General features: G+C 41.9%; 1 protein-coding gene and 1 long non-coding RNA gene across 6 annotated transcripts in view; one reads left to right on the top strand and one right to left on the bottom strand.

Annotated features, from left to right (window-relative positions):
• Positions 1-26,030, top strand: part of srrm3 (serine/arginine repetitive matrix 3) — a 74,232-nt gene that overhangs the window by 32,071 nt on the left and 16,131 nt on the right. For both annotated transcript variants that reach the window (XM_042431173.1, XM_042431172.1), the window contains exons 2-6: positions 6,287-6,594; positions 16,946-17,047; positions 24,098-24,199; positions 24,745-24,825; positions 25,338-25,406. In XM_042431173.1, coding sequence (XP_042287107.1) covers positions 6,299-6,594; positions 16,946-17,047; positions 24,098-24,199; positions 24,745-24,825; positions 25,338-25,406 — 650 coding nt within the window. In that variant the 5' untranslated portion in view covers positions 6,287-6,298. The remainder of the gene's footprint in view (positions 1-6,286; positions 6,595-16,945; positions 17,048-24,097; positions 24,200-24,744; positions 24,826-25,337; positions 25,407-26,030) is intronic.
• Positions 1-26,030, bottom strand: part of LOC121910130 — a 59,312-nt gene that overhangs the window by 18,215 nt on the left and 15,067 nt on the right. The gene's annotated exons all lie outside the window — the stretch shown is intronic.

Raw genomic sequence — 26,030 nt, 5'->3', positions numbered from 1 at the left:
AAACTTTTGATCCCCTGTTTAAACTTCAAACAAGGCCACTGTGCACGACTAGCTCTGCCCTCTTTTGTATTACCATTCCTCAGACCTCTGCTGCTCATTTTGTATGCACCTTCTATCCGGCTACGATTAAAAAGAAAAAAAAGGTGAGGCTGCTTGTTTTCCGGCACCCAACAGCAATCCAACGTGCCTGGAATGAAGACAGCTGACCTTGGGAGAGCTAAACACATCCTCTGGGTGCCAAAGTGATAAAAACAAAACACAAGCTTCCAGCCGAAGGGCAGATTATTTTGGAGGAAAGGTGTGATGTAGAGCGGGAGATAGGAGACAGAGAGAGAGGGGGAACTTTAGTGAACACTGTTGGCAACAGTCAGTTAGAGCAGATACAGTTGGGTCTTACTAAGACATGTGAAGTATATCCAGAACACCTACTTTGACTCAGAATATTTCTCGTTCTACAAGGAGGAAAAAGTTTGAGTGATAGCCACCCAAGATGTTTTGTCAGCTACTCTGCCAGTCTCAACCAAGGTCAGGCCCCCTGTTACTGCCACCCTACAATCATGGTGGAGTTGTAGCCACAGCTGAGTGAAATCCAATCATTGGAGCTTTTGTGCACAACATAGAGTGACCTAGCATGCTATGATATAGGGGCAAAGGGTGAGAGTGGGAGAGAGAGGCAGAGAGAGCTGGCCTTAAGTGAGGTAAATGGCTCCAAAGAGACCAGTCCCGTTTCTCTGCTTTTTTCTTCTGAGTGTGGCAGGTGAAATGGAATTCACTTAAACAAGTCTAAGATTTTCTTAGGCACAAGAGAAATTGAAGCACGCTGTTGTTTTTTGTGTTTTTACACTGTAATTGCAAAGGCAGATCCATTAACCTTTCAACACGATAAGATGGAAGTAAAATTATTCCCGCAAAGTAGCTGGATTGCTGCTGTGTCCAGCAGTAATGCAACCATCTTTAAGAGACATCTTTACCTTCCTTATTGATGTTATGTCAGTGTAATGGTTGATATACAAATCAATACAGAGCAGCCTGCAATCAACCACCAGCCTAAACTCTTTGTGTCTGATACCCAATATTCATTTAAAACTGCAAAGAATATTTTTTAGAATAAAAAAAATCACAAACTGAATCTTTTCTCTCTCTCCCAATGCTGTATCTGCAGTATTTACACTAACAGGTCTATCAAGACTGAATGTGCAGATGGCCATACATATGTTATGTACTGAAAGTGCTCTGCTGCATAGACTCACTGTGTAAAAAACTGCACTGTGAAAACATATTGTATAAAGACTCAGCTGCATGTTTTCCACAATACGGTAGTACATTGCTAAACTCTTCCCCCCTCGATACCATTGACAGTGATTGTATTGATAGTTATAAGTATTGATAGTTGATACCTAGTTGCAATGTTTCATCTTGTAATTGGCAGTGGTGGAGAAAGTACTCAGATCCTTTACTTCTGTAAAAATACCACTAAATATTATTAATTAAAAATATTCTATTACAAATAAAAATCTTCTTTCAAATCCTACTTAAGTACAGTTACAAAAGTATTTTCAGCAAAATACACTTGAAGTATCAGGTTCCACAGAAAAACGTCCCGTGATATATTATCATATACAGTTTGATATTATTAGATTGTTTGATGCATCAATACACAAGTAGCATTTAAAAGGATACGTTCAGGTCTGTCTCAATACAATACTGGTGTGCCACTATGCACGTGGAAATGGGTCTTGGTTGTGTAACATTTCCTTCTTTCCATACTGAGCCTGAAGCTATTTCCTTGGGAACGTGACTAAACTGTGAGAGATGAGGAACATAATCCACAGCCCTCGTTATGGGCAAAAATGAATGAATGAAAGTTCAGCTGATGCTAAAATTAAGCTTCTGCAATCTGAGTTAGCAAAACCGAGTCATTGTCTTCCAAAGTTACAGTCTGTTAAGTATGAAATTCCCCCTTTTGTTTCCCCTGATTGTTTCTTGCAAAGCTGCAGCGGAGGGTTCAGTATATACATTATATACAGTACTAGTCACACATTTACTTATTCAAGTGAATAGGAAGGTGTGTCCACACTTTTGACTGGTACTATGTATACAGTTAAGTTTTGTCCAGTGGTTCCTAATCCAGGGGTCAGGCCCAAACGTTCAGATGGCTGGGAAAGAGTGAAAAAAGCACACATTTCTGCTATACAGATTTGTTGATCTTAGCTTTTGTTTTCATAAAATACTTGATTGTTTTAGTTTGTTGAGCCCCTTATTTAAAGATCCCCTCCAGACATGTTTCAAGTATAGAAGTATAAATATAGTATAAAAGTATAAAAGTACTGCTTTGAATAATAGTTTGTGTCTAATATGGTTTTTCTATTTACTTCATTAGACATTTTTACAAATGAAATCGCCTCCTTCTTCCTTATTGAAAAATCCAGACTCGATGAATACACAATAAATTTCATTTAAAAAGTTTAACTGCTGGATGCATCACTGCAAAGTCCATTCTCAGTATATGTAGTAGTGTATATAATGTGATGTCACAAATCAGGCTCCTAGGTTTCCCTCTTCAGCAGATGAATGTGAAAACAGCTTTCTAGTGTCAAACTCTGCACAAACATCGATCTGCATAGTGAAGTTCAAACATCCAACTGAAGTAACAACAAGCAAAACACATTTTTGAGTGGAGGAGGACTTTAAATGAAATCATCTTTAGAGAATTTAGAGGCTAAATTTCTTTTTTGTAGAACTGCTAACAACTTCTACACAACTGAAACAAGGCGCCCCATTTCCTCCAAGTAAATTTACTTTCTACCACTTTCTACCACTAGTAATTGGTTTATGATGCTACATTTCATAGCTGGGAATTATGTTTATTTCACTGCAATTAAATGAAAACAAAATGAGAACAAATTGCAATATAAATATCGTCATAGTAAATATGTTAAATAGGTTTTTCTCATCAGTACAATTTGTGTTGGTGATGGATTATATTACAAACCGAATCATTTCATTACAAACAGGAAATCGTTGACCTGCTTTCTGCTTTCATTTCTCCCAATTTGGGAGCCTCTGAAGTTGATTCCTTGTGTAAATTAGCTTCTGATGATGCAGGCGTTCAGCCGGTAATCTATCCGTCTAAAGAGGTAGGCAGGCAAAATAATCAAATATCCCAAAAGAGAGCAGCTCACAGGGACTAGAGTATTGTACAAATGACGCCACTGACTTCTTGATAATGGTATATTTAGATAAAATCCCCCATGGAAAAAAGGAAATAAAAATCACTATAATCACACTGTGGCTCAAGTCCAGGCAATCCCCTCTCTAATGTCTCATTAGCCTAATGCAACATTAGATTCCTAATGACACTAAGATTTTTTCACTGTGTGGCCACGGTGAATGTTATCCTTATTAATTGAGCTTTAAGTGCGCAATCCATCTACTGTATGTATCAGATGAGTCAGCCATGTGTGGGCTACCAGAAACCATGTATTTAAGAGATCATGATGCTCGTATGGAAATAACAGCAAACCTTCAACATTTAGTTAGGGCGCATTTACTCTGACTGGGTGTTATTTTACTCTACGGGCTTGTTTTGTTGTATAAGGTGAGATGTCAGCAGAACACAGGCTGCAGTGCCGACACAGCAGCGGCATCCAATCAAGCAGACAGTGTAGGAAACCACGGGCAAAGGTTAAGAACAGACAACTGGAACCATCTTCACTCAATCGACGGAGAGAAGGAACGAGGTGATGGCTGTTTTATTTCTAACGGCCATTAGTGTCATTGCTTCAAAATGGAATATTGAATGTTCAAGTACATATTATAACTGATGATGACACTCAGTGCATGCGGCAGGACAACTTCACTGGGCATAATGACTAATTACAAACAGTGTTTGTTGGGATGTGACAGTCTAACACGCCCTTGCAATAATAGCAGAGGAGGTTGGCGCCACCATTAATACAGTAGCTAAAGATAACCTTCAGTCCCTGTAGAGGACTCGCACACAATTAAAGTGTGTGCTCTGCTGCCTTATCAGCTCGCTGACAAGTCTCCCTTTCTGCTCTGATTTTTTTCATTACACAATTAAATGATTTAGTTGTTTTAACTTGAAAGAGAACAGATTTTTTGCGTCCCTCCCCCTTCCCCTTGGGAACAAAAGGAAAGGCAGCGGAATGATGCATTAGTATAATGAGACGGCTCTATAGTTACAGCATGGATTTAACACAGACTGAGGCTTGGCCTGCAGCTTTGGACTCCCACATCTGGTGTTGTGGAGAATTTCATTTGAGATGGGAGGGTCCTTGCCCACAGATTTCCCGATGATATCTTCATTTTGTTTAAGCTTGGTACAGCTGAATTTCAAACGGCCTCTCGTGTTGGGAAGGGTGCACATGGTGAAAATTGCGGGGGGTTTTTTACCTGGAGTGACCCAGTGGCCAAGACATGATGTCCGGCACAAATGTGATTAGCCGTGGTTCTCCCCTCTGGCTAAAAGATCCAGACCTAAGCAGTCCAGCTCAAGCTTTCACAGCCACTGACCAGCTGGTTTAATTAAAACAAACTGGAATGTCAAGAAGCAGGAAGAATCATGTTTCCACTCTGACATTCTGGCTTAATTAATAGAAAACAAGGTTGTATAAATTTACTTCATTCCAAGCTCATACCGGAAGCCTCTGTGGTGTTCCTGTCTACCTGAATGTCATTTCAAGTCTGTTTTGATCGATGAGAGCCTTTCTCCCTGGAATCTTCTACAGTGTTGCTTTGTGATGAGCGTGTGCAGATGAGAGACTGCTGTCACGGAATATCAAGTGCTGATTTACTGTATAATAGATTCAGTGACGATGCCTCCTGCTGTCCTGCCACCTGTTCTGTCAGCCGAGAGCCGTGTCGCTACGCACGGATCCATGGCTCGTTTACCAGCAAGCAGCACTTCAAAAACAAGCATATCACTATTAACCAGTCAAAGACTTCCAGAAACCAGCTCAAATAGAGAGAACCGCCTGCCTGCATGGCACAAGCTGCTTGCACACTCACAATAGTCAGATAAAATAAGTAGGGATAAGATGTGCCTGTGGTCCTGCAAGTTTGTCCGTCCAGCCTCAGTGTCGTCCTGTCTTGGGTTTGCTATGTGCGACAGTGATGAAGTGCCTCAGCTGGGCTCGTTTGGCTCCTCGGTGAAAAATGAAGCCATTAGTTGTAGAGGGAGAGGAGGGGTGCTGGGCAGCCGAGGCTCCTGGGCACGTGAAGGCCTTCCTCTTTTCCCGCATGTTTCACGCTGGCCCTAACAGGACAATTCATCTTAATCAGAGCCCAGTCCATGCAGCACTTGTACAAGATGACTTTTTATTCACCAAAATGTCAACCTCATCATTTCATCAGCAAACGAGCCAGAAACTGAAAAGTCAAAAAAGTCAAAAACGAAGAATGCATTCAGGGTTGATACAGTTTTAAAGATGAACACTTGCCACACTCTTTACTGTTGTCTCCCAGTCTGTGTTGTTAAGCTGCTTAGTATCTAACACTCACATCCTCCTTTCACTGTCATGATGTATGCACAGTATACAGCTTCAATTTGGTCCAGGAGATGAGAGAGTTTTATAGAGGAATTCAACTCTCACTGTCTCCCCCCTAACCTGCCTGTGGGCGCTACTGGGCTGTTGACTCATGGAGCAGACATTGCTGCCAGCGCTGTCGCTAGCAATGCATGTCTAAATGTACTCATGATCCAAAGTGTGTGTGTGCGCGTGTATACAGTATGATGATGTGTATGTGTGTTTGCAAAGAGTACTGCTCAGCTCAGGCAGAAACGCTGCAGCCTGTCCAGAGATATTAACATCAAATCACAAACGGCTCACCTTTCGGTGTGTATTGTCTAGTATCTAACTGTTTGTGGCTTGCTGTCCGTCCAAATACAGTTTTGTACAGACAAAATGTGGGTGTGTATGAGTGGAAAGATTTGTAGTCTGTTGGCAGCTTTGTGGTTGTTAAACGAGAGTCCAGGGACTATAAAGAGTCCTTCATGGGATTCTACTCAGTCTTCAAGATGAAAAATATCCTACATTTCTATTTTATTTTACTAAATGTGTTCCTTGTGTATAAGAATAACTCACTCTCACTACTATAAGCAGTGCATGGAACTGAGTACTAAACTGACAACCAAAATCCTCCCCAATGAGGGTTCTTGGAAAAATTGGACGTTAAATCATTAACATGAAATGAGACTGCCAAAATTCATTGGACTGCCTAGTGTTCAGCTGACAATTTCTCTTCATCATCTGTGTCTCCACAGAGTACAGTCATCATGTACGATGCGGCGAGGGTGCCATCTCCTAAGGATGGTGCAAACGGGATGGCCCAGCCAGTGGTCCCTGGAGCAGGAGCAGGAACAGCTGCAGGATCAGGAGGGCCGACGCCAACGCCGACCACAGTCCTACAAGCTAAAACTGAAGAAGGACAGCCAGATACAGAGGAGGACGAGGAGCCCAAAGTGGAGCCAGTCCTGGTGAAAAAGCCATACAGAGAGATCCTGGACCATGAGAGGAAGAGGAGGGTTGAGCTTAAATGTATGGAGCTCCAAGAGATGATGGAAGAGCAGGGGTAAGTGAGATGGGATGAGCCCAAAAACCTCTAAGGTGCACTGAATAAATATTGTTTCAACAAGCTAGTAAGCACTCCAGTTGCACTGGGTGTTTGATGTCAACTATCATTATTGTTTTCAGAGGAATGGTAGTTGTTTATCTTTTCTTTACAATTCAGTTATTGGGGAGCTGGTTGGAGTGCAAGCCATGAAAGCTTTCTCGGTGTAATAGAGAACTTGACATTGACAGGTATATACCTGTAGGGGTGTAGAGTTCACAAGCTGCACCGAAACATTACATTCAAAATCTGTTGCCTGCCAAAAGTCATTTTCATTGCAATATTGGGAAGAAGAAAAAAACAAGCCCCTGCAGAGGGGTGTAGGGTGTGTGTAAGGGGGGTGTTTTTGTTAAGAAATGGTGCATAGCAGCTGTGTTTGGGCCCTTCGGAGCAGCATGGTATGGAAATGGGTTGGAATCAGTTGTGGTAGCTGTCTTTTTTTCCCTTTCCTTTCAAAGCAGTGCATTCTTGTATGATGCTCGTATAATTATGTGATGGAGAGAGCAGTAAGGAACAAATCTGCCACAAATTAAACTTAATGTCCTCATGTGGGTGGTATAGGAAGGCCACAACTGAGTATATTAAATACATTTGGTTGGAAGATAGCACATTAGGTCAGTGTGATGCTCTGGTCCTAAGATAATTGTTTCCCAGAATAAGAAACAGTTCAATATTAGGTGAAGAGTCAGAGAGAATCATCAGGACACTTCAGGGACCTTTTTGGCAGAGACCTGGGTGCTTCCTGCTTGTTCAGGTGTCCCCCATTTAACATAATTGGCAGTGTTCACAATCAGCAACTCAGTGAAGGATCATGTTGTCACTGCTCCGGTGACTCCTGCTTGCTGGTTGGCTGCTTGCAGAGAAGCAGGCTGGGAAACTACATGTACCAGAGGTGACACAAAGGTTTCTACACCATCCCCTAGCCAACAGTGGGATTTAGCCGGATCAGGAACCAGGGTGTGCTGGGAATATGGCCTTTGAAACTGTGAGAAAGAAGTGGATGCAGAAACGTTGTGATTAAAAATAAGTCTACATATCTTATGAATTCAAGCTTTTGAATAAATTCTCTTCATGTGTACATAGTTTGGCAAAAACATGAAAATGACTTACTGGTTTGAGCAGGCACTGGTGGGAAGTAACTATTTACTCGAGTACTGTACTTAAGTACAGTTTTGAGGTACTTTTATGCTGCTTTATACTTCCACCCCACTACTATACAATACAATATTCAAAGGAGAATATTGTACTTTCTACTCCACTACATTTATTTGACAGCTTTAGTTTCTTTTCAGATGAAGATTTGACACAATAGATAATATAACAAGCTTTTAAAATACAACACATTGTTAAAGATGAAACCAGTGGTTTCCAACCTTTTTGGCTTTTGACGTCTTACATAAAGCAGTGTGTAGTCGGGGTCACATTTCAGATGTCTATGAGTTGTTAACAGCTCCATCAAATAGTGATTTTTCCCTCTAAACTCCTCACATGCTTTCATTTTCATAAATGTTCAAATGATCCAATATTTCACCAAAAATCAAAGATTAGAGAAAAATTCCTAAAAGTGTATTTTGGTATCAGAACTGTCATATATAATAATACATCACAGAGGGACCATACAAGTGCTTTTACTTTAATACTTTAACTATATTTTGAAGTAGGATTTTCATTGTATTTTTACATTGCTGTATTAAAGTAAAGGATTTGAATACTCCTTCCACCACTGGAGCAGGTAGGAACGACAAATCCTAGTAATCCCTAGAACCAACATTGCACCATGTAGCTTCATCTGCGACACACATTTCACCTCACAGATGAAAATGCTACACATGCACACAAATACACAAACACTATTTCCAGGGTTCATACATGGAGATACATGCAGATTCATACATCAGCAGCAACCTTTTATGCTTCACAATCTTGTGCGTGTCACCAATGCACCATTACTCATCCCTGACGTTGCTGCATATTTGCAGCCAACACTTGAACTTTGCATTAACGGCCTTATCCTCAAGTAATGGTTATTAGTGAGGTTGCCATAGAGACAGTCAAGGAAGAACACAGGCCAGCCCGGCTTAGTCTGTTTCATTAGCATGATACGTGTCCTCCAGCACAAAGTTAGGAAGAGCTCATTGCATACTAACGCTATGGTGACTGCAGTCGGCTCAAATCTACAATCCTGGGGCTTCTCTCAGGCTGATCTGCACACACACACACACACACACACACACACACACACACACACACACACACACACACACACACACACACAATGCTGCTTGAATAACCACAGCTCGCAGGCAAACTCCAGGCTAGCTGAGACTGTAATTAATGCTGAGTTCTGTGAAGCTCACTTTCCCACTGATACCTCGTGACATTTTATTCACATCACATTCGTCATTTATAGAAAGCTAGCTAATCCTTAATAGATTAGGGAGGGGTGATTTAATTGAATAAAGGGGAAGCTAATTATCAAAGCTTGATACGAGAGGTGACTTGAACACTGTTTAATCTTTCTAATAAAATCAGTTATACCTACTATGATATCACCAAGCCTCTGTCATTACCTTCCCCCACTGATCGTACCATTTTACGGTATGAATTAAATCAGTGCTCCTGTTGGGTTTTTTTTTTTTTTAAAGGTGGAGATAGATTACACTCAAGCGGGTAGCTCCAGGTCTGAAAAGTGAAGCCAATGTGGAAATAACTTAAACCTGCATTCTCCCTAATAGCCAGCAGGGGGCGACTCCACTGGTTCCAAAAAGAAGTCTGATTGTATTGTATGGAAGTACAATGACTTTACTTCTCACTTGATTCATTACCTCAATAAACACTTTCCTAATGAGTTTATGGTCTCAATCGCTAGTTTAAAAGACTTCTTCAATACAGCATGATGTTCATTTTGCAAATTATGGTCCCATTTAGAGTAAAATAGATGATAAAGCAGGGTATGCTTTAAAGTGTGGCTACCTTGTGATTGACAAGTTGCTACCACGGCAACAACGTTGGTCAGGTAACGTAACTATGGTGTAACCATGGCCCAGATTCACAGAATATAGGCATAGCTGCTGCTATTTAAGTGTGCGTTTCAGTTCATGAAGGTTAATTGTAGCATTTTGGTTCCCTAAAAAAGTCTTCAGCGTTTGGTTTTTTACGAAAAGACCCCCTAAGGAGTCAGATATTCAGTTTTTATGGTAAGTAAACTTTGTGGTACATTTAATGGTTTTAAACCTGTTTTTCATTAGCAAAAATTAGCAATTACCATTATCACAGTTAACCATAGACTGTAAATGCACTGTGCTAACCAAGCTAGCAGCTAGCGTTAGGGTCAGCTCCACCATCTTGTCCAAATATGGTCACTTCTGGCTCCAAAAATCCAAGATGGCAACAGTCAAAATGCAAACTTGAGGCTTCAAAACGGCAGTCCATGGTGGCTACGTCCATTATTTTTTTACAGTCTATGATTACACTTCCCTTCCCTTTTCTTCCTCTCGTTTTTCTCCCAGTCCCTCCTTCCCTGAGCATGACTGGACTTGTCAGGCAGTGGGTGCTCATTAAGACTGCAGGACTATGATAGATTGATGTAGCTTAACAGAAACTGCTGGACTTTACAAAAAGAAGAGAGAATATGGGGTGTGCACTGCTGCCATCTGTCAAGGTCCCTCATCTCCTGGCCTGCAGTAGACATAGTTGCTCCTGGTTTGAGAGTAATGTAAAAGAGTCGTGATGTCTAGTGGAACAGTGCAGAGGCAGGCAGCCGCTCAGCTAATGATGACAGAATACAAGGAGACCAGACACCCGTGCTGACCAGCTCCACTCACTCATCAGACTGCACAGGCCTGGCTGGCAGACCGTTGTACTTGAAGGACGGCGACCACTCAGCCTCTGGGCGGACTCAAGTCATCTTGTTAAGCTATAATAAAAGCAGACTCTCATTTGCCAGCTTGGCTCAGCACATCTCCCCCTGCCTCTCCAATTTCTAATGTGCCTCTTTAAATGAGAGAGTGTGTGTGCATGTGTGCAGGATTAAGGGATAGAGCGGGGGATGAAACACAGGGACAGAGAGGGGGAGCGATGCCAGGCATTAGACACAATTAAGATGGTGGCTGGAGTCTGTTTTCATTTGTTGTGGATTTAAACCAGCGGGCTCGGCCTCCACGTCACCCCCCGAGTCCCTGTCCTGACTGAGGCCTCGGTGAAGGATTAGGCCGGGGGTGGGGCAGATCGTCAGACACTCTACCCCACCCTTTGCATACAACCCCCCTGACCCAGCTGTGCTCTTCTCATGAGATAAGACCAGGATAAATAGTCTGTCATGAGTGATGGCCTCACCCTGGGAGCCAATTAGACGGGCTCAGCAATTAAAGGAGTCTATTCATTTAAGCCATCCAAGGCCTGGCAGCATCCCCCATTCATCAGGGCATCCACTGCTCCGCCGCTGCAGGGAACATTACCCTTTTATGTATATAAAGCCTTCACACATAGTTCCCGGTAAATTACTGGGATAATCTTTCAGGTACTGCTAGTAATTTTCATTATTCACACATGCAGCTACAATCAGGAACATTGCTGGAAAAGATGGGGCAATGGACAGTCCAGCAGATGGCGGTAACGCAACACTTATTGATGCCAACCGCCGTAAAACTCAACAGAAGAAGAAGAAGAGGCCAAATGTACATGTATGTGGTGGAAGACGTCTCTTACAAGCACCCAGGAAGTGTGCCGGGCTTTGAAGCCAATTTGACAGAGTGGCCAAACTGTGGAATTACAACTTTCAGATCCACCTTGGGCCCAAAAAGCATTTTTACCATGCACAATCATGTGAAAAGGAGCGGCTGTAAAACGGTGGATATATTTTTTTGAGCGTCACAACCTCCGCAAAATGACTCTTTTCACTCTCAGAATTTGATCCATTCTGTCCAATAACATTTGGAAAGTCTAGAAGAGCTGCACGATTGAATTATTTTATCCCATTTAAGTTAGCAGAGGGCTAAAGTTAACAGGCTCGGCCAGCAGAATTCTCTGGTACACATGCTCTATGGGCGCATTGGAACAAAATCCAAAATTACGCTACATATACTGAATGTTTCAACAAATGCTTACCGTCTAATTTTCTGCAAGTTTGGCTAACTCATGATAACACAGCTCACTGACTGATTTCAAGCTCAAGGGCTGCTCTGCATCCAAGGGTCCAGACTCTATTTCAGGGGTGTTTTTCCACGCTAATTGAGGCATAATGATCGTGCATGATTTGAACTCCTGTGGTGTCTGAACCTTTTTCCAGCTCTCTAATGAGCTCTCTTCATGGCGCCTTAGTCAGTCTAAACTGCAGGCAGGGCAAGGCTCCCTTTATACACCTCACATATGTTGCCATGCATGCACGCAGACAAAGGTTGGCTTCAAAGAGGCAGATGATATTGTCCATCCATAAAATGTGTGTTCAGCCTTCCTTATGCATGCATAAAACTGTATGTAGCAGCAACAGTGAATGTATTTTAAAGAAGAGGAAGATATTGCTCTTCCTGCTTCACCAAGCAGAAAAATTAGATGTGCATGTGTGTATTGAAAAATGTATCTGTTGTTTTAAAGTAGACCAGAGAGGTGTAGCCTGGCACAAGCAAAAAACACAACATAACACAAGGATACATAAATGAATTTGCACATTATAAGGACGTAAAAGCAAATCATTTTCAAGACAGAACAGTCTGCGCTGAATTGGAAAGAAGTTTATAGCTTTATAGCCGAGAGCTATATTGCTGCATTTTGGTCGCTGCTGCTGTGGTATTACTTTAGTAACATGTGCAGTGAGACTTTTTGAATTGCAAGAGATGTGAGTAGCTGGGATCTTATTAAGAGAGATGCTCTTAGAGCCTCAGAGGCCAGAGCAAATAACTATCTCTGCTCTGATAGAGGTTTCCCTGCAAGCCAAAGCCTGCGTCAGAAGACATAAGACGATTAGCCGGTGTCCTGAAAGACGACTGGAAACGGGAGGGAAAGCATCTCAGCAGGAGAATGACCCATTTTATACATTGTCAAGCCAATATAGCAAGTCCCATTCTAGACAGAACGGCTTAAAATGCTGTTGTTACAGGAGGTCTTAGAGAAGATGAGCAATCAGAAAGAGTGCCAGCGGCAGTGCAGATTGTGCTGCTCTAACCATTGATCTGCTAACAGTGTGGGGCAGGTGAAAAGGGCGGCTTTATATAGTGAGAGACGGGTGAACTTTCTTTTCTACTCTTTCTGTCTGGTCCCTCTACTATCTGTTATCTAACCAGAAAATCTATGACTGTAAAGTGTATCAATTGAAAATCCTCTCCACCTGAGAGTTAAACCATTTCGCTGTGGTACTCGGTAGGTCGTTTTAATTCTGCCCCTGAAATAGAAATGTGGGGGTGATCAGGTTTGCCTTCCCGTGTTCCCAGCACCATTCAATCTTACTAACTACATTGGCCTCCCTTTGCCTCTCTGTACTCTTTGCAGTGGGATTGATGGCTGAAGCGTTTCATAGGTGTGCAGCATTGCCAGGGGACGACTTGTGGAAAATGCTCCTCAGACATCAAACACAGAGACATCACACACACGCAAACACACACCCACACGTTCAGGCGCGTCCTCATCAAATCGATGACTATCAGTGTAAGGACAGTCTCTGGGCCACAACTATTCATTTTCCAGGATTGTGAGTTAATGGGGGGAATCTGTGGGCGCTCGGAGCTGTCTAATTACTCCAATCAAGTTCTTTAATCGTGGTGATTTTTCACAGCTGGGGGTGGCGGGGAGCCCCTCGTTCTGATCAATATCCCCTGTCTCTCTCTCCACCCCAAATCACTGGGACTTTGCATGCTGCAGGCAATGGGCCTGGGCTAAATGGCTTCCATTTGGCTCCACTCGGCTAAACTCTCTGAACAGTCCCAGCTCACACACGCACATACACACACACACACACACACCGAAATAAATGAAAATACACAAGTGCCATGCTCAGTTTAAATGTGCAGAGGAGAGATGTGTTGTTTCAGTGTACTCATCCTAATAGCTTCTGACAAACATCCAATATGCAGCCATTTACACAGATTGACTCAGCGCTCACTATGGATTTCTTTCTAACTTCTTTAAACACAACTCAAAAGTCTGGCCACAATGAAACAAAGAGTTGTTTAGACCTCTTTTTCTCCATAGATTTTATCTGTATGTGAACCCACCAACCGCTCGCCAGGTTCCTGCATGCATTCAGGTGCTGTGGGGGATTCTTCCGGCCCACACTTCTAAACCCCAGGCTCTTTGTTAAAGCGGCACCACTGCTGGGTTTATATTCTCTGACTTTGTTTAGTAGGCTAGACTGATCAAAAAGAACCCAGCCTTTTTCTGTGCTTCACTCTGCAAAGCTGTGCTGAGCTTCAGAATCGAGCAATTCAGTGGGAGGATGGAGAGAGAAAGAGAGAGAGACAGCAAAGGTGAGGAGAAAGAGAAGCAGAAAAAGGAGGAGGAGATTCTGTGGGTCATATGTCAACAGAGGCTTTAGCTTCACAGGTTCTCACCCCTGTTTCCTTGCTTTAGCTGGAGTGTCAACAGAGATAGCTGCAGGCACTGACATCCTTACCATCATCAGCATAATGTGAAGGAGAGAATGCTACAGCCCTGGCGTCTGTTTGAAAAGGGTCTCCTTTTCTGAGCCTTCTTAACCTTATACCTATTGTACACCCTTCTTCGATCCACAACAGACAGCTGAAAGCATGCAGCGGCTGCTGTGGAGTTGTTTGGAAGCAACTAACGTATGGTGATGGGTGCCGCACCATGCATGGAAAGCCATGAATATAAAGTGTGTGTTTGTGGCCTCCATTGTGCTGAGTTGACAGCTGCTGGGCTGAGAGATTGCCTTACAGCAGGACCTGATGGTGCTGTCACACTGGCTGGGCCATCTTCTAACTATTTCAGTTCTCCATCACACTTCCCCTAATCTCTTTCTCTGCGCTGTCAATGCACTGATAGCACCCAGCTCAGAATACACGGTATCAGCTGCTCTATTTAATCTGAGAAAAGCAAACACTCCTCAGACAAATGCCATTTCCACGCTGAAATGAGTCTCTGGTTAATTTACAATCCAGTTTGTAGAATTGGTCTTGCCATGAGCTGCAGTTAAAGAGAGAAACTCAGTTGCTAAGTAAGAGTGTCTGTTTCAGCACTGAGTGATGGACAGTTCCCCTGTTCTTTTACCCATTGCAAGTGGATCCCATGTCCCAGATGTTAACTCTTATTCATAAAAGGAAAATGAACTGCATGGCCAAAATTATAATAACCCACATGTTGTGGTGTTGTTTTTCATGGTTTGGGCTCCTGTAGGTCTTTTAGTTTCAAAGACGGACAATTATCTGTTAGACAATAATGTGTTTGCAACTTTGTTACAGCAGTTCCAGGGCAGCCCTTTCCTGTTTTAACATGACAGTGCCCCGCTGTATGAAGCCAAGTCTATACAGAAATAGTTTTCTACTAAGCTGGTTAAATTTGTAAACTTCTTCCTCTCTGTTTAAGCCCTCTATCCAGACTAAAGTGTTGTTTTTGTCACCCCAAAACAGAGCTTTACCGAAAGCAGTCTCCAGAGTCTATCAGGCCATGACATAAAAACCTGGTCAGCTAAGTTGTGTCTGTCCTACTCCTTGCCAGATGTTGGCTGTAGCGTGCAGCTTTGTTGTTTGCCAACTAAAAAGAGAACGAAGAAAAGATTAAACTGTTTTTTTATTGATCAGGTGCTTTTGGTCCTGCCAAACGCTAGAGCAGACATAGTCTGAGTTTGGTGTGGATGAAACTGACTGGCCAGCACAGAGCCCTGACCTCAGCCCCATCCAACACCTTTGGGGTGAATTGTAATGCCGACTGCGAGCCAGGCCTTATCACCCAACATCAGTCCCCACTCTCACTGATGCTCTGCAGCCAGGTCATAAAATCTTGCCCAAATCCTTCCCAGAAGACTGGAGGCTGTTATAGCAGTATAGGTTTTTGAATGATATGTTTAACAAGCACATATGGGTGTCCACATACATTTGGCCATATAGTTGTATATATAGTTTATTATATCAATAATATATTTTTGTATACATACTTTTCTGAGAATTCTGGTCCTCTATACATTGTAAATTTGGGTACAAGTAGTGATTCTCTATCTGAACATACTGCCACATCCCAGACACTCCACACACACACTGTTGTTGAATTTGATATCAACATTACAGTATATCATTAATGGTAGAGGCTTCCAGTCAGTCTGTGATGTCTGGCTCCTGGCCACACTTTCACAGCTTTATTAATTCTCTCCTTCCCTCCTCTCTCCTCCTCCTCCTCCTCCTCCTCCTCCTCCTCTCTATCCTTCATGTTTCTCTGCCTCTGTAGCTCATTACAGCTCATTACCACAGCCAGAGCAGAATGTGTAGAGATGGTGTGGGGATGGCGTGAATACACCAGCCGATCGGCTCGGTATACAGCACACTTAAGACGCCATGAGCTGACCTGCGTATCAATCCTTTGAGAATCTGCAGAATAGAACGGGACAGAAGTTACTTCATTCTCTCAGTCGCACTTGTTCAGGCAGACTGGTTGAATTATTACGGTCTCCCTTGCAGAGCTCTCACCACTCACACAGCGGCAACCCTGTGTCAGAGGCTGTTACTTGTGTTATTCACAAACTGGGAGCCCAAAGCTGTATGTTTCAAAGACTGTGTGTGGGGGAGTGTTTGATACATTCATTATGTTCTGCACCAAATCTCAATAAAACTATTTTGATGTTCTGCTGTTGCACCCACTGACAGCAACAATGTACCTGAAAATGAAAAAAGACAGATATTCTCATTGAGAAAATATGAATATAAATCTACAATGTGGCAGAGTAATTTCTCCTGTGTGCCACTGAAGCAGTCCGCAGTATTCTGTCAGCTTGCTGGAAACTCACCACGCTGCCCTAACAGCTACTCTCAACTCAGCGAGTTACAGTGCTCGCTCATGGGATAAAACATTACACACGGTCAGGTTCAGAACAAGGAACCCGCCGGGGTTGTGAGAGGTCGTCAGTGTGTCATTAGAATATACATCATTTGATTGAGTGTAATTTTCGGTCAGGACACAATCAGGAGACGGTCATCAGACTCTGTACTGCATGTGTGATTGCAGGGGGATGACATGGCTCCTACACGAGCATATGGCAAATGTGACTGATGATGTCCCCGCTGCAGTCAATGCTGCTGCTTGAATTCACAGTATGTTCATAGGCTTTTACATGATCTCTGGTTAACTCTGAATGTGTGTTCATGTCCATCCACAGGTACACAGAGGAAGAGATTCGACAGAAAGTGAGCACATTCAGACAAATGCTGATGGACAAAGAGGGCGTCATCACCAGAGCAGGCTCAGACACACAACCAGTGTAAGTTACCAGACATCAGGTTTGATATCAGTAACATGTATATGCATGGTTTTACACCTTTCCTCCCTTTTTGTCATTTATTTTCTCCCTCTCCTTGCTTTTCCCTCACACTGTTTTTTTCAGCAACTTTTTAGGAAACACACAGTGTTTTGTATCCTAAGAGATAAATTAATTAAAAATGAATACAAATATATGACACTAAACAAACTAGACAAAAATAAATATCAGTGCAAGCAGAAATTGATTTTAAAAGAGGTTATGAGAAATGGTCTGCCAGCCTAATAATGTCTTCAGGCAGACAAAGAATATTGACCATAATTGCAAAAGTGCAATATATTTTAATTCGAATCCTTGGCTTTTGACTGATGATGTATACACAAGGAGTTGTTAAACCCTGGTGCTTTGAAAATAATCAGTAACATTTTAAAGTCTATTCTAATCTCTGCTGGAAGCCAATGAGGCAAAGATTGGCATGATAATTGTCAATTTGTTTAGTATTGAGTCTCGTTCTAGCTTTGAACGAGAGGTGGGAGGGAGAACGTCTCAGCATAGAATTAAAGGAACCAAAAAGAGATTAATGGTTGTATAGTCTCTGTCCAGATCCCAGAAAGAGACACATACACTCAGAAAGGCCACCGCCTCAGCTGTCAAAAACATGAGAAACGACAACAGCAGGATGTAGGCGTGGTAGCCCTCCATCATACCGCATGTGTGAATGATTGCGATAGGCAGTGTGGTGGTGGCGATGTGACCTGCTGTCTGTGAACTAATGACTGGTAATGACGCTGATGCTTCCTGTCTCACAGACCAGACTAATGATTCTCCCTCCTCTGCACCTCAGCCAATCTGACATATAACCAGTGCACGCTGAAATGAGGAGGCAGGCTGCAGAGTTATAGAGGATGCTTACGTACAGTAGAATGAGTGAAAGAAACATTTGAGGCCCAGAGAGAGAAAATTATATAGATACAGAAAGTTCTGTTTGTTTTGTTTTTCGCATTAGTTCACTCTCAAGGGCACTTCTGAGTCAATTTGGGATGTCAGAGCTTGCCTCAAATTTTGCAACACTGCCTCTCCAGAAAGGCCTTGATGTGGAAAATTGAAGAAGGTTGTAATTTGCAGAGTTGTTATCCCCCCAGCTCTCCCCATCCTCAGCACTCACCCAGGCCTTACACACACACACACACAAAACTACAGACCTCTATCTGCAGTAATCAACCTCCCGCTGACCAACACTGTGATTTTACAAGTAAAGTGCCTAAATCTGAATATGATAGCAAGCATGTTTTAATTAACCCGCGGGTTGGCCTTGGGGCAAATCTACGCTATAGGCCCTAACTGACCGACTCCCTCGATACTCACTGCCACAGGCAATAAGCAATGCCCCGCATTAATAGGTAATACAGTCAGGGACCCTCACATCAGTTAACGTGGGCTCAGGAGGGCCTTAGTGACAGTAAACAGCATGCATGTGATCTCATTTTAATAGCTAGGTTGTCTCACAGCGCTCCCCGTCTCTGAAACTAGGGCCCTGGTTTATTTCTTTTTTAATTTTCATTTTACTAGCTTTAAAATGAGATATTTTGATTGAATTGCAAATTTACGTGACTTGCCTGAACAAAGTTGGTTTTAGTAACTGAAAAAGAAAACTGAAGAACAAACAAATCAAGTTGTTGTTTTTAATGAACTTTTTTAATGGTGTTACAAATGTGTAAGAAACCACTGTTAAATAAAGAACCACAAGCCCTGCTGCTATAATTTTATTATGTTCCCAGTAGCCATTAATCTCAGTTTAATTTAGGTACAAACTGATGCTACTCAATTTAAAGCAACAAAAACCATGCTAGTGGCTCTGTGAGGCTATACTTAGTTGTGCTTTGAGCTAAATGCTGAAACTGAAACCCAGTAGATATATAAAGATGTAGATATTTATGTAGATTTTCTAAATGATAGGACGCTCCATCATAACCTTAAATATACTGCTGCCTTCAGTGTGTTTGAGTTTGCTCAGCTGGGAGGTTTTATTCTGATGCCATCTTTTCCACAGGGACTGGTACTATTGACAGGCTAGGCCCCTCAGCTGCAGCTTAATACTCCTACACACTAGCAATAAACAGCCAGCAGTAAGCATGGATGTGCCAGCTCATAACTCTGTTTACCGATGTCCCACATTGATTTCCTGCAGAAAGGATGGGAGCGCAGAGTGAGAGAAGGAATGCAGCGTGTAAAGCCTCTCTGAGCCGTTCAGACTTACACACCTAGGCTGTCCGATCAGAGCGGGATCAATGGAGGAACTGACCCTTGGCTTTACATAGCCATTCAATATCTGATGAAATGCCTGAGACCGACGTCTCTTCATCAGCTAATAGGAATATATTTCATTTCAATAAAAATGGATCTACTATTGGACTAGTGCAGATATCTAATCAGTGTGCATCCAGAACATGAAGGTTTTTTCCCCTGTGATCACAGAATTGATCAGCTCAGCTTAAACTCCCAACACAGTCAATCCTTCATCTTAATATGACCACCATAAAGTAGCTACTAGACTTGCCCCCTCCCTCATACTGAGGAGTAATCAATCCGACCTCCACCTACCTCCTCCCAGAATAACAAACTATAACTCTCTGCAGCAATAGAAATATATCCAGGCCTTCGGTGGCTGAGTGACTGTCTGAGAGGGGATGTGAATGAGCTGCACTGCTTTGTGCTGCAGCCCTTAGGAGGGTCTTGGCCATAGCCCATCACTGCCACGTCCCAGGCACAGTGGTTGAATTAGGAGAGCCTCCTGCCTCACCAGCACACCATTAAACACAGGGATACTCACTCATCTGCCTAACAGGGACGCTGTCTTGATCACAACCAGGCTGGACAGATGTCTCCGGCATATTGGAGGATGTCATCATTTAAAAGATTAGGGACAGGATGGGGAATTAGTTGATTTATCGCTAATGACTCAGCGTGGGGGCCACTAGATAATTTCAATTGTTGTTAATTGCTATTTTTGGCAGTACACTACATTCTCAACCCTACAGGGTCCTATGAAAAAGGCACAAAAACTGGCAGCTAAAAAGCAACTTGTCATTTTTGAAAGGCCAAATGCAAGTGTATCACTGTCCTATGAATTTTCTTTATAAGTTTAGCTTTAGAGCACTATGATCTAAAAGAATAAACTCCTCATGCTTACTGAAACACCTTACAGCAGGGACACACATTGCGTCTGCTGAGCCAATTATGAATACTGTATGATTTGGGAACAAGTTGGAGCAAATCTGTCCCAGTCCAGGTCAGCTGGTGTTGACAGTCTGCAGATAAAATCACATAGTGCGTGATATGTAAAGACTCTAATCTGAAGTCTTCAAATCCAGTCGCTGCTAGTCATACGCATAAAGTTTTTGTTTAAATATGTTTGATATTTGCGACTGACATTGGCAACCGATGATGTCACTTGTGTGTTACACGAGGGAGACGTACCGGTATAAGCACACACAATAGTTGGTGTTCTTGCAGGATTTGCAGGGTCGTCTACTGACCATTGGTTCATAGTGTTGTCCAGTGTAATTACTCCTTCCTGACTGTCAAAGACTAAAAAAACAGGTTGTTGGAAACAATCTTTATGTGTGGTTTGTCCAGTCTTTGTAGGTTTCAGCTAGTTCTTAGGTTTGTCCCAAGTTGTATCATTACTCAAAATGTTCCCTTTCCAATGTGATGTTCTCCCTTTTTGCATTGATAAATTGAGTGCCATTAACCTACTGCTTTATCTGAAATGCCATCTTGTCTACTGTTCACGACATTCTAACTTAATAGAGTTCAAGTTAAAACTCCTACTCTTATGTGAACTGTGTCACACCCTCACCGCCTACAGTTGTTTACTTCTCTCCTCAATTGCTGAGACTGTTGTTTTTGTTACTCGAACTCAAATTAACATGATTTTTGTAATGCAAGTTTATTCATCAGAGCTGGTATGGAGCTCACATTTTTCTGTGTGTATGTGTGCAGAAAGGGCTGTCATTGTGAAGCAAAGTTATTTGGCTGGTATTTGGCATTCCTGTGTGCCCAGTAGTGCTCAGCCAATTAAGGGCTCTGTTGCCTCGTCTCTTCCTAACAAACCGTCAGTCCTGTGCCCTGTTCAAACCCGCTACACACACTCTCCGTGCAGATACTTTACACCACATACTTTGTCCGCCCCTCCTCTCTATCCTGATTCGATGTAAAATTTGCTCTGATAGTGGGCCCCATGTGTGTTTGATCTCCTTACTAGCAATGCGCTCTCCTTTGCTTTATTAAATTCTTGTCTGTGTGTTGCTACGCCGTCTTCGTCTCATTACCCCTGCCTGTTTTTATCTCTCTTTTACTAATGGAGGATGCTCGGGTAGTCATCAGAGTTATGTCTGTGTCATTGTTACTCTAATCCAAATAACCTCTATGTCTACTGTACTTCTATATGCTGCATCTCTATGTAAAAACTACTGGAGTACTACCTGTTGGGTTTGCAGTGGTGGAAAGTAATTAAGTACATTTACTCAAGTATTGTACTTCAGTAAAATTTTGAGGTACTTGTACTTAATGCTACTTTATACTTCCACTCCACTACATTTCAGAGGGAAATATTGTACTTTCTACTCTACTACAATGATTACTATGATTATTATCATCTGACTCCACCCAAATGCACAGACCTACCGTATTTGATAGGATGTCTATAAGCCAATCACAGTGGTCCACATCATGTGGGTGCAACAGAGCCACTAACCCCTTTTTTAGCAAGCATGGCCGACTGTGAGGCAATGAGGAAGCGTATGACACAGTTTAATCTATTAATCATATTGTTTAAGTACATAATTTGTGCTGAGTAAATATGAGATGTTACATAACTTGTCAAAATATCATATGAAAGATTTGTAGCTTTTACTCAGGATTCTTTTTTTTTTAAATCTGTCCATTGGAATGGCCAGGCGATCTTAGTGTTTGTTAGAATAATACAAAATATATATGCCATATGTTTTAAAGCACCACTTTATTCATTGATATGAGTTGACCATTCATGTAAAATAAATGAACTCATGTTTTTTGTTGAAAAAAAGGTTTCTCAAGACTTTTTATTGTTATTTTTACTGCAGGTGGTTTCTCACGTTCAAATTCTCCATCCACTGGAATAGACAGAAAAATTACACATAATAAAGTATTTTAATCAATTTTTTTGATTGCTAATGATTCATGAGTGCGTGTAGAGTAGAAATTCACCATTACAATCATTTTGGAACAAAGCATTTACATATAAATGAACGTCTGTTCCATTGAAGCCCTTGCCAAACGAGTTCACACAATGCTGATTAAGTCTGTCACCACCAGATAAATCTCTCTGTATTTCACACCATTCAGAGTTTTTAATCTGGTGTTGGGTTTGACATTCCTGCACTGGCTGGATGAATGCATACTGTGCATGCTCTTTGGGCAGAGCATGTGCACAGGAACTAGACTTAGTTCTCTGCTACCTTGAGTGGGGATAAAATAATTTAATGGTGTGGCTCCTCTAGACTTTCCAAATGTTATCGGACCGAATGGATCAAATTCTGATAGCGAAACGAGTCATTTCGTTGGGGTTGTGACACTCAAAAACAATTTTTCCATCGTTTTACAGTCGCAACAGTACCAACAGAGTAGGCTATGGTGGAGTCTATGACATAGGCACTTGTCAACAGTGTTTTTGTAATTATTCTCACTGCCAGAAGGGGGAGACAAAAGTTTTGCACTCCACCTTTAAGGATCTGAATACTTCTTCCACCACTGTGAGTTTGTAACAATACTAGGAAGAGTTAAGGTCAGAGAGATGGGACTGCATGAGGCAAAATAATCAGAATGGTATGTTTTTCTATCAGTTTCTTAAGCTCTTGTGGAGCTAGCAAGGTCAGATCTGCTGGATCAGAGGAGGCCACATAAGAGGGAAGGAGGTAGTGAGGCAGGGAGGATTAGGGAGGAGGCTGCTGCCATCTGTCTGTATATAGAATACAGTATGTGTGAGAAATAAGTAGGAAGATATGAATCCCACAAGCTGAGCTGTAAGTATGAGAGACGATGATCCTCACTGCTGGGGTGAAATGTTAGTATAGTACACCCAAGTCTTAGGTGGTGTACTATAAGTTAGGTGATGGATGTGGAGCTAAGCAAAGTCTTTACTCATTACAATATGGATGAACATTTTTTGACATTTTTTTGATGGCGTGCCACCATTAGGTTGACATTTCTGTTTTATATCTCAACAACTATTGGTTGGTTTGCCATGTAATTTGTGCCTCCCTCAGGATGAATTGTGATAATTTTGGCGATCCTCTGACTTTCCATCTAGCAGATGCAAAACTAATGACATTCCCATCAGCCTGAGCAATTTACTAAGGATTTTCATCCCTGTTTTAGGCAAAAAAACAGCCAAGCGGTGTTATTAATTGGTGTGATGGACCGCAACGAGACACCACTGAAAATTGTGTGTTTGGTCTCATGCAATATGTATTTTAAGGCGTTCCTGTTCAGAGGCGCAAAATGTGGGAGGAAGGGCATGGAAATTTATACAAATACCCCCAGCACCTGATTTATCACCGCAGACTAACCACTGTGGCAGAGGAGTATACGTCTGGAATTTAACATCCGAAAAAAGCAGGTGTAAAATCTGCGGCACAGTTTTAATGAACAAACAGAAACAGTGAAAGAGAAAGAGTTAAAAGCGAATTGACAGATGTATTTTAAAGTTACTTTGCTGAATCTCACTGCTCGGCACCATAACAACAACAATTGTGTTTTTACACGACTTCACCTTTCTGTTTCCCGCCATGGCCACTTGCTTATTTTCCTGACTTTTAATGGTTCACAGCAGCCCAGTGTAATATGATTGTAGCATCCAGTAATTAAATACGCTGTTATATTACTTTTCATCTCTTTACACAAATGATCTAGTCAAAGGAGTTTGAAAGTTTAGTAAAAGTAATTCAATCACTGCTGTTTTCATTGAGTTGACACACACATTCCACATTTCTGACCCTCAGCTTGTGTTTTCAGGGTCAACCACCTGCACTATCGGCCTGACGAGTATGAAGAGGACCCTGAATTGGTTGGCTATGAAGATGGAGACTATTCCCATGATTACCACAGCGACAACAGGTCAAACACATTTTTAAACACACACACACTCACACTGTATTATGGTGATGTGTTGACCAGCTCTTCACCCCTCAAGTGGTTAATTAAATCATCCATCTATCATCTCCTCACATGGCCCTTGGGTATTTACTTTGATAATATCCATAAACATAAAGCTGGTCTCAGGATAAAAATGCATGCACTCAGAGATAAACACCCACTCATTATTTACTGTATGTTTTGAAAAGCATAATGCAGATGGTCATTTAGATTTTGCTTCCTGCATTTGTCACATCACAGTAGAGATTTAATAAGTATAATTTCCCAGAAAGTGATTTCCTGTTTCCATTGTAAGGTATATTGCATGAATATTGTGTGTTATTGCAGACTGAATTAAGGAAATGAGAAATAGACACTTATCGCTTGTTATCGACACGACAGCAAATAACTATAATCTAAATTGCATTCTTTCTGAAGATTATTATAATAACAATCACTTGCAAATCATTTCTGCCTTTCTCCTCCTCAATCTCACTCTTGTTTTCCTTTTTCTGCGGCCAATTCAGAATGAAGAGGAAATCAAGCAGCTCTCCATCCCCTCGTCCAAAGAAAAGGAAGAAGAAGAAATCTGGTCGCCGAAGGAGTCGGTGAGTGAAAGTGGCCTCCGTTGATGAAGTGGTTCAATTTTCTCCTTTCCCCCCCCCCCTACGTTCGTTGGCAGAATAATTACACTGTAGTTCTGTGAAATGGGATTCCAATTATTTTGGTGTGAATTTTGTGAACGAGCCATCAGATACTGCAATTGTGGAGAACGGGAAAAAACAATCTGTAGGGAATGATTAGCGAAGCACAGTCTCATCTTCTGTTTTCTTTTGACGAGGTCAGCAAAAGAAACAGAGAGAGTGAGAAACTGAGAGAGTGTGTGAAGGAGAAAGTTACAGTGGTGCTAAAGAGAAGGAAGAATGAAAAGATGGGAAAGGCAGAGAGATGAATTGAGCATAAAGAGCCTGTAAGAAAAATCTGCTGAGCTACTATCGGATGACAGCCTTGTTAACAATGATCCCCACTGAGGTGTAATCTAATGTAACACAATGATGAAAACACAACATTTAGTGGCAATCTGAGGCTGGCAAATGTGTCTCCTTCTCTCCGTCAATAGGTTTGGCAGCTCGTCACCCACTCGCAGAGAGAAGAAGAAAAAGAGTGGGAAGAAACACAAACGCGACAGGTGAGTGTGTGTGTGTGTGTTTGTACGTGTGTGTGTGTGAGCGTCGTCAGCGACATATCATCACAAGAAAGATCAACAACTTTTCAAGTCAACTCACGGTTATGGATGTTCAGAGATGTAGACACACTTTTTATGTTTCACTTATTGGAAACATAAACTACATAACATGAACAGATGCACAGTGAGAGATGTTGCCCTTTTCTTTTATTATGGATGATATTTCATATTCTCTGTGTTGGTTACATTGTTTTCTGTATTTGTTCGCCTGTCGTGGCAGAAAAGAAGCAAAGGAAGGAAGGAATTAAGAAAAGGGAATGGAAGAAGGAAAGGAGGAAATACAGGAAAAGAAGAGATATAGAAGAAAGGGAGAGAATGCGGAAAGAAAGATCGACAGGAAACAAAAGGAAAGACAGAAGGAAAGAAAGAAAGGAAGACAGGAATGAAAAGGAAGGGTAGATGGAAAGGAGGAAAGACAGAAAAAGGAAGTAGAAAGATAAGAGGAAAACAGGAACAAAAGGAAAGAGAGATAGACAAGAAACAAAAGAAAGGGATGAAGGAAAGGAAGAAAGACATGAATAAATAGAAGGGGAAGATGTAAAGGAGGAAAAATTCGAAGAAAAGGGA

Source organism: Thunnus maccoyii, chromosome 13 (assembly GCF_910596095.1).
Source record: "Thunnus maccoyii chromosome 13, fThuMac1.1, whole genome shotgun sequence".
NCBI lineage: Eukaryota > Metazoa > Chordata > Actinopteri > Scombriformes > Scombridae > Thunnus > Thunnus maccoyii.
This window is presented reverse-complemented; position numbering and strand designations above follow the sequence as displayed.